Genomic DNA, 7,778 nt, shown 5'->3' on the forward strand with positions numbered 1-7,778 from the left:
CTGCAATGGTGGAGGTGGGAAGCTGAGACTCATCTGGAATCATAGCGGTTTCTCTTTAAACCAGCTAGATGAGCCAGGTGTTTTTCACATTCATAACATTGAGTTCTACGTAAATATAACAGACAGAGGAATGGCAGTCAATGAATTGTTCCATGTCTGAGTATTTTAGATCATTGTGATACTAATTATGTCTCTAGATAAGAAGATGACAAGCTTTGTTGTGCAAAGGATGCTGTTCAGCAAGTTTGTGTCATTTTTCTTTGACCGGTTTTACTGCAATGATTAGGTGGCTATAGATACAGCTTGATTAACAATTTTAATACACTTTCATATGGGGTACACTGTTTGGCTTCACCCTATGCTGCTAAATGGGTAAGGGACACACCTAGAAGATGTTCTTTTATTTTTTTAAGAGATGGACGTGACTGGGGAGATCATGGTCGAAAGTTAGAGGGGCATCAAGATCGTTCATGGCAGGGAAATGTGGATGGAGGAATGATGGGACGGGATCATGAGAGATGGCAAGGTACACTTGCTGCTTACCAGTGTGATCGTGGTTTTTTTTCTATGAATTACTGCTGCTGAAATTGTAGCAGTAGTTAAAATTCCTATGGAGCTTTAACAGCATTACCAAGAACGCAAATAAAATTCTGGGAACGAGGTGGCTTTTTTATTAGGAAAACACAGAAGTCTGTATTTTTTTGTCTTTTTGTCTTTTTTTTTTTTTAAATTAGGTGGTGATAGAAGCATGCCTGGTCAGTCAGGACCAGGCCATGTGATGAATCAAGGAGGGATGTCGGGGTGGCCCCGCGGGACCGGAGGAGCGGCGCTGCCATCGCTGCTGGTGCCCGGCCCCCGCGCAGGGCCGGGCTCCGGGGTACCGGCTCTGTGCGCGGGACCCCGGATGCGATCCGGATGTTCCCGCTGCCCGGGCAGTACCAGTACCCCGCGGTCCGCCGCCGAAAGGCGTCTTGGGGCAGTTTCCTCACTGTCGCGGGAGTTGGCCGTGGTTTTCTTGTCTTCAGTTGGAAGTAAAGCCTGTTCAGTTCATCATAAAGTTTCTGTCAATCGTGAAGTTTCCGCGGCAATAACCGCCTGAGGGTACTCTTGAAGCTAATTCGTGAAATGCTTACACCTAAGGCAGAAATGGAAATACTTTCCTGTGTTGCTGTACTTGTTCGAGTGCTCCAGAAATATTATTTTTGGAATCAAAATAACTCAGGATTCGGGCATCTCAGTCCAGGTCCTGAACTCTTTCAGGAAGACCAGATTGCTTCACAATTGGCAGTGGTTTCCAGGAATGATTTTGTAAAGCCTATGCAGAAGTACGCACAATTAAGAAAAACGTCAAATAACATAAATATGGCTCCTGAAACCCTTGTCCGGTTTCTACAAAAATCTTGTCAGCCTAGCATTTTGTCAAAATTACTGTAAAAGTAGAGCCCTGTACGTTCACATGCATGCACAGAAATCCCAGCTTACAGCTGAGCACCTCTTTGTTTACCACTTACAAATTAAAACTGCTTTGCTTTTAACAAATTCTTGCAGCTTCCAGACGTAGGGTGGGGAACGCGCTTCAGGAAGCTGTTGGGTTTTGTAATAATCAACTCAGTGTTAACTCAGTATTGAAGAGGTTGTTACTTTTTTTTTTCCTTCTCCTGCATGTCCAGTATAAAGAAATGCTGAACAACAGCAACTGTTTCACCACAGAAGTGTGATGATTTTTTTTTTTTAAATTACTCATTTGTTTCTTCAGAGCACGAGCTGACAAATGTTACTACAGTTCATAGAGGTCTGAGTTGACAGTTTAAACTAAATTAGCCATACTTGGTGGAATATCTCAGCAGGAGAATTAGATCCCACTAGTTTATCCACATATGGATTTTTATCTTCCAAAAAAATCAGGTGTCGTTTTAAACTGAGACATGGATTCGTCCACATTAAGGTGTTAATGCTTAAAACTACTCACTCACATTCTGCTCACTTGTGAGTGCAAAAAAAAAAACCAGCTGAAAACTTTGCAGGCTCAGTGCAAAACATGCTAAGATTCAACCAAGGATAAAATTTTATCTCCATTGAAGCAACAAGATTTTTTTTTTCCCCAAGGGGAGGGCAGGGTGTTGTCTTTTGTGTGCTCCTTGAAAGTGAAAGATGTCAAGTAACAGAAGAGTTCGTTCTGGTTACGCGCTGAATACTGATGAGAAAAACCACAGTCCATTAGTTAGATCTATATATTTATTTTTTTTTAGTTTCTTTCTTTTATTCTCCTTGAAACTATTGTTCTTACTTCTCGAACTGATGTTTTTGTTTTATATGCTTCGTGTAGATGAATGGACAGATGTGGACAGGAAACGAGGTACTGTAATCTTCTAGCTGCATGCAGTAGACGAGCACCCCCTACATGCACACATGAGGCTCATCGTACGTGACCGCACTGTATGCTGTTCCTGCAGCCTTCTAGGCAGTGTCAAGGATGAATAATACCACTCACCTGCTCATTAAAATGCACGTTATAGATCTTCGGAAAAAATAGACAATATCAAAATCGTACAGCTTCAAAAATGAATTGCTCATTTAACCAAGACTGTAAATAGATCACAACTTTTTATCAGAGCCGTCTTTCTAACCAAAATGATATTTGTATTTTTCCAGCATCGTGGTAATGCAAGCATATAATTGTGTGAGCATTGTGAAGGTTGTTTTTCTGCTGAAATGCAGGAATATTACGTGTACTGCATTTTTCAAAGAGTTTTTGTAATTCGTTGCTTAGGGTTTTGGCCGGTGAACTCCAGGAAGGATTTCAGGCATTTCCATCCGAGCTGCTTACCCCTCCCTGCGGCGGCCAGCACCCTTGCAGCAGAGCGAATCCCAAAGGAGCAGGTGCTCACACGTGAGCCAAGCTCATCTTGGCTGAGCTTATCCCCAAGGGCGGGTTTGAGCTGAGGCGTCGGGCTCTGCCGTGGAGCAGCTCAGGTGTGAGCGTGCGATTCCTCTGGGCTCGGCCTTGACACGGTGGCCTCCAGCAAAGGGGATGGCAAAATAAATCCCCTAAACTATTGCAGGTTTTTTTGCAGAACTGCCAGCGTCTTTTTGAGCAGCCCTTTTTAAAGTGAGATCAGGGTTATGATTAATTATTTTTTCAAAATAAGCATTGTTTGTAGGTTTTGAATATTTGCTGAAGGTAAATAACTGATATCCTGAAGTTTGCCCCAGCTTTTTTTTTTTTGCTACCATTATGTGCTGTTTCCAAGAACACTTTTACAGCATTTAACATCCCAGAAGTCTCCAAGATTCCCCTTTTATCACACCCAAAACGATGAGGAGTTGTATGGAAGCCTGCTTTATGGTGTTTAGGTTCTAGTGGCACAGAGTTGACCCATCAGCTTCTCTTGTGAGAGAGAACCGTTTGCCAGGGAACGGCATCTCTGGAGGGTGACAGAGCAACCGGCTATTGCCGATGGAGCCATGACGAGGCGTCTTTGCCTGCCTTTGGCCTGGTTACGATCCATAAACCCACTGCAAGTAGAACATGTGACCGTTTTGAACTCGTAACGTTCCCTCTGCTGCCTTCGGTGTCCTCCGAGAAGCACGAGCGTCATTCAGGCGTCAAGGCTCCAGTCTCATGTCATGCATCCGAGCCATGTTACGTGGCAGCGCACTACTCGTTGGAATGTGTCTGTTACCAGTGACATGGCACGTGTAGGCGAAAGCCACCGTAAACCCTCAGCTTCTCTTCCGTCCATCGCATTGTCTATACTTGGTTTCCCCCTCCCCATCCCTGCTGATGAAACCCCTCTCTGCTAAATTGCTTTGATGCTATGTTGCTTGGCGTGCCGTTGTCCCTGAGCTGACGCCTTTCTCTGTTATCTCCCCCTGTTAGAACGGCCTAAGTCTCTCCCTAGGGACTCCCTGTGCTCGAAGATCTCTTTGCTGTGTCGTTATCAAACATACCATGTGAGATTTGCCCTTTACCGTAATTTTTTTTTTAATGTCTTTCTGAGTTCTTTTTATAGTCAATACAAGAGGTTTTAATTTCAGAAGATAATCTGTGTAAGGCTGGGTGTGTGGTTAACACAGATCTGCGATTCCGTTGAGAATATCTGCCAGCCACAGTCGGTGCGCTGGGACGTTGTCTGTCTCCTGACAGTTTTGGTTCTTAGCGCCTCTCCAAAGACAGAGGAGAAGCCTCTGTGTGGGCAACATACACAAGCAAATTAAAAATATTTTTCTTGATAGCAGTATAAGGCAAAAATTCTTATTTTTGTCATAATTGATTACTTGCAAAATGAAATATAAACTAACACATACTAACACTAATATATTTGATTTCCTCCACTGAAAAAAGCGAGGATTTTTGCCTCACTGTAAGTAGGGATTGTTTTATGGACAGTTTATTTGAAAAGAAGGGAGGAAGAGGAGGGATTTTTTAAAATTTTTTTTCCCCCATTTGTAATTAGGTGTATTTGTAATCCATGCTGCTCAGAAGCTGAGTGACATCTCTCTGTCTTGTTTGGGTACTCGGAACAGGAACTAGTGAGCCCAGCGAGGTACAGTGCAGTGGATGCTGTGTGTCACCAGTGTAGGGGAAAACCTGTAATCTTCAGGTTTAAGCCGGGAGAGGGAACGGGATCAGAAGGTGCTGCCCAGCACCCGCTGTCCCGTGGGGGTTCCCAGCGCCTGCCGCCTGCCCAGCAGCGCTCCTGGGGAGCTCATCTGAGAAATCATGAACTTCCCTCTGGCTGTTTGTGTAGCTTCAATACCACAGGTGTGAAAAGCCAGCGTCTAACCCACCAGTGAACAATTATAGCAGTATTTCACACAGCTAATCACTACCACAATATTTTTATTTTTTTTTTTACCTTGAGATTTTTCCAACCCATAAGAGTCAGCTGGCATCTGTGAGCTTCAGTAGCAGTCATCTGCTTAGGAAGATTCATGCTTGTACAGTGACCTTTGTGAACTGAAATTTTTATTTAACATTTTTTTGATAGAGAAATAAATGCTTATTTATGATAGCTCTGTTGAACGTATCAGGTATATAATAAAAGTATCGAATCCAGCACAAAATCTGCTGGAATCACTGCAATCATTCTTCTTTGCATTAAAAGTTCGATAACCGGAGCGTAGCCCTTACACTCAGCACTGCTGATCTCTACGTACTCTTTAAGTTGCATAACAATTCCATGTCTAAATTTAAACATAAAAAAACAAGGCGTGTGTAAGGAAGTTGAGAGTTCTGTGCTTTTGAACTGCTCTGGTATCCGCAGATGTTGCTGTGTAAGTCCTTAATGGCCTGACATAGATCCCGGTGTTATAAATGCTTCCTTAAATACTTGTCAGTGTTAATCCGTTTGTAACAAATTCTTCAGGGAGCCTTGGATCATCCAGGAGCTTCTGTTCAGAAGGAAAAATAGGCTAATAGTGTCGAAGGCTGAAGAGAGAGCAGGCAGAGTCAGCCAGCTGTAGTTTGCAGAAATCCAGAGCGGTGCAGAACAGCCTGAGGAGGCAGAACTGTAGCTTTTATAGATAATACATGTCAGAATAGCCTCTAAACGAAACTATTTAGAAAGCGAAAAGTGCTAGCCATAGCTGTAAAAACGAGGCAGCAAAACCAGTCTTATTCCCACTGGAAAAGGGGGTTTGTTGCCTACGGCTCGAGTGGCATTTCTGCCCGTGGGGACAGTCAGCAGGAGTCGAGCTGCTCGCTTACCCCAGGGTGGGACTGAGAGAAATGCTGACATGAAGAGGCCATGTTCCTCCTCCTTTTTTCCTTGTGGCTCTGTACCTGGTTTTCACAGGTGAGCATTCATGTGGCTCCTCGCAGCCGTCAGCGTCCAAGTTCTCCGTGTGGAATGAACCAGGTGAATGTGCTGTGTCTGACGCAAAAAACAGAGGCTCTTTGTCTTTGCAGTTATGAATGACATCATCACAACCATGTTCAATAAAAAATTTATGGAAGAGCTGTTTAAACCACAGGAACTCTATTCCAAGAAAGCCCTGCGGACGGTGTACGACCGGCTGGCTCACGCTTCCATCATGAGGCTGAACCAGGCCAGCATGGACAAGGTAACCGGAGCACCGACCCGTCCCGGCTGCGCGGCGCCTCCGCGCTGCCCCTCGCGAGGTTCTGCTTGGGTAACTAGTGCGTGGCTCTACAGCACTGTCGTTTTGTAAGAGCCCTCCTTCCCTTTGCTTTGTAAAAATGGTTCCCAGCCAGGGAGGCTTTGGGGAAATCCATGGTGGTAGCAGGTACTTCAGAACTGTTTCTGCTCCAATAGCTAGATGTTTAAGAGGTTCAGCAAGCATTCTTGATGAGATTTTGTTAATGTATATGTAAAAATATATATACATATATGGGTGTGTATATTTCCATATTGACACTTTTTTGCAGGTGTTAGAATTTTTGCCTGCAGACAGTATGTCCAGCGGATAATTTTGAAAAAAAACCCGTAGGCACCGTTTTACCCGAGTGTTCGTGGTGTTGGGACTGGCTGTAGTTGTAAAGGCAGTTGGAGAGAGCAGCCCGAGGGCTGACGATGTATTGCAGACATCTTATTTTCTTAGGAAACAAAGCAAAAATGGTGCTTCTTCCCCAAGGCAGGTGCTAGCCTGTGTCTCAATCCCTTTCTACATCAACGTGAAGTCGCGTCGCGCGTTCTGTTACGACGGAACCAAATTTTCCCCGCGTTCCTTTGCAGCTGTACGACCTCATGACTATGGCTTTCAAATACCAAGTGCTGCTGTGCCCTCGGCCCAGAGACATTCTGCTGGTCACCTTCAACCACCTGGACGCGATCAAGGATTTCATACGCGATGCCCCTGGCATTCTGAACCAGGTGGATGAAACTTTCCGACAGCTGATTGAAGTAAGGATCCTCAGAAAACTGGTGGGACACGCTGTGGTTTGAGGAGTTGGTTTGGTTTTGGTTTTTTTTCCTCTTTCAAGCTAATCTTAGAGACTAAATACCACGTCAGTAAGTGCCTTACCGAGTGTGGAGGTTGATACGTGCTCAACCTGAGAGAACCATCCAAGTAACCTTCCCCTCTTTTTAATGTGAGGGAAACAAATCGGCCTCAACTTCTGCTGGTGTAACTGCTTTAATTCTTTGGACAAAGAATATAAGTGTCCCAGTGAAAGGGAACTGGTTTCACAAAATGTTAAAAGTTCTGGGAATTCATGAAATGTTTCCAGAGGGTTTCTGGAGAGGGCGGCGTCTGCAAGTAATTTTACTCCTGGCCCAATTTAAATCAACACGTTGCTTATTCAGCCTGATCAGAGTCCTCACTGACTTCAGCAGAAATTAAATCAGGCTCTTAGGCACAGCTAGTAATTACTGATAATGACCAGCAGCCCCCTTACATAATTTCTGCTTCCCCGCCACACACGTACGGGTTTTGGCCAGCAGCATTCCGATACGCTCGTTCCCCCCTTCCCCCGGGTTGGATGTGGGGCACTTGCAGAGCTTTACCTGATGGGTTTTTCTTTTCCAGACCTACAGCGCTCTCTCCGATGGTGAATTTCAGCTCATCAGGCAAACACTCCTCGTTTTTTTTCAGGACATGCACATAAGGGTAAGAGCCCAATGCGATGAGTCAGGAAGAATGGAAGGGAGCTTGTGTAATTACACCATCGGTTTGGTGTCATCTCGATGTGCTTGTAATTTCAGTTTTCAATATTTCACAAACTGAGCACATCTACTACAATAATAATAATAATAATAATAATAATAATAATAATAATAATTATTATTATTATTATTATTATTATTATTATTATT

At 44.0% G+C, this 7,778-nt stretch overlaps 1 protein-coding gene across 1 annotated transcript in view; it reads left to right on the forward strand.

Moving 5' to 3' along the window:
• The first annotated feature begins 2,076 nt into the window (after positions 1–2,076).
• Positions 2,077–7,778, forward strand: part of OSCP1 (organic solute carrier partner 1) — a 9,736-nt gene continuing 4,034 nt past the window's right edge. The window contains exons 1-4 of the mRNA XM_026863363.1: positions 2,077–2,356; positions 5,912–6,066; positions 6,699–6,866; positions 7,492–7,572. Coding sequence (XP_026719164.1) covers positions 2,152–2,356; positions 5,912–6,066; positions 6,699–6,866; positions 7,492–7,572 — 609 coding nt within the window. The 5' untranslated portion in view covers positions 2,077–2,151. The remainder of the gene's footprint in view (positions 2,357–5,911; positions 6,067–6,698; positions 6,867–7,491; positions 7,573–7,778) is intronic.

This window comes from Athene cunicularia (assembly GCF_003259725.1).
Source record: "Athene cunicularia isolate RWA chromosome 23 unlocalized genomic scaffold, athCun1 chr23_part1, whole genome shotgun sequence".
NCBI classification, from domain to species: Eukaryota; Metazoa; Chordata; class Aves; order Strigiformes; family Strigidae; genus Athene; species Athene cunicularia.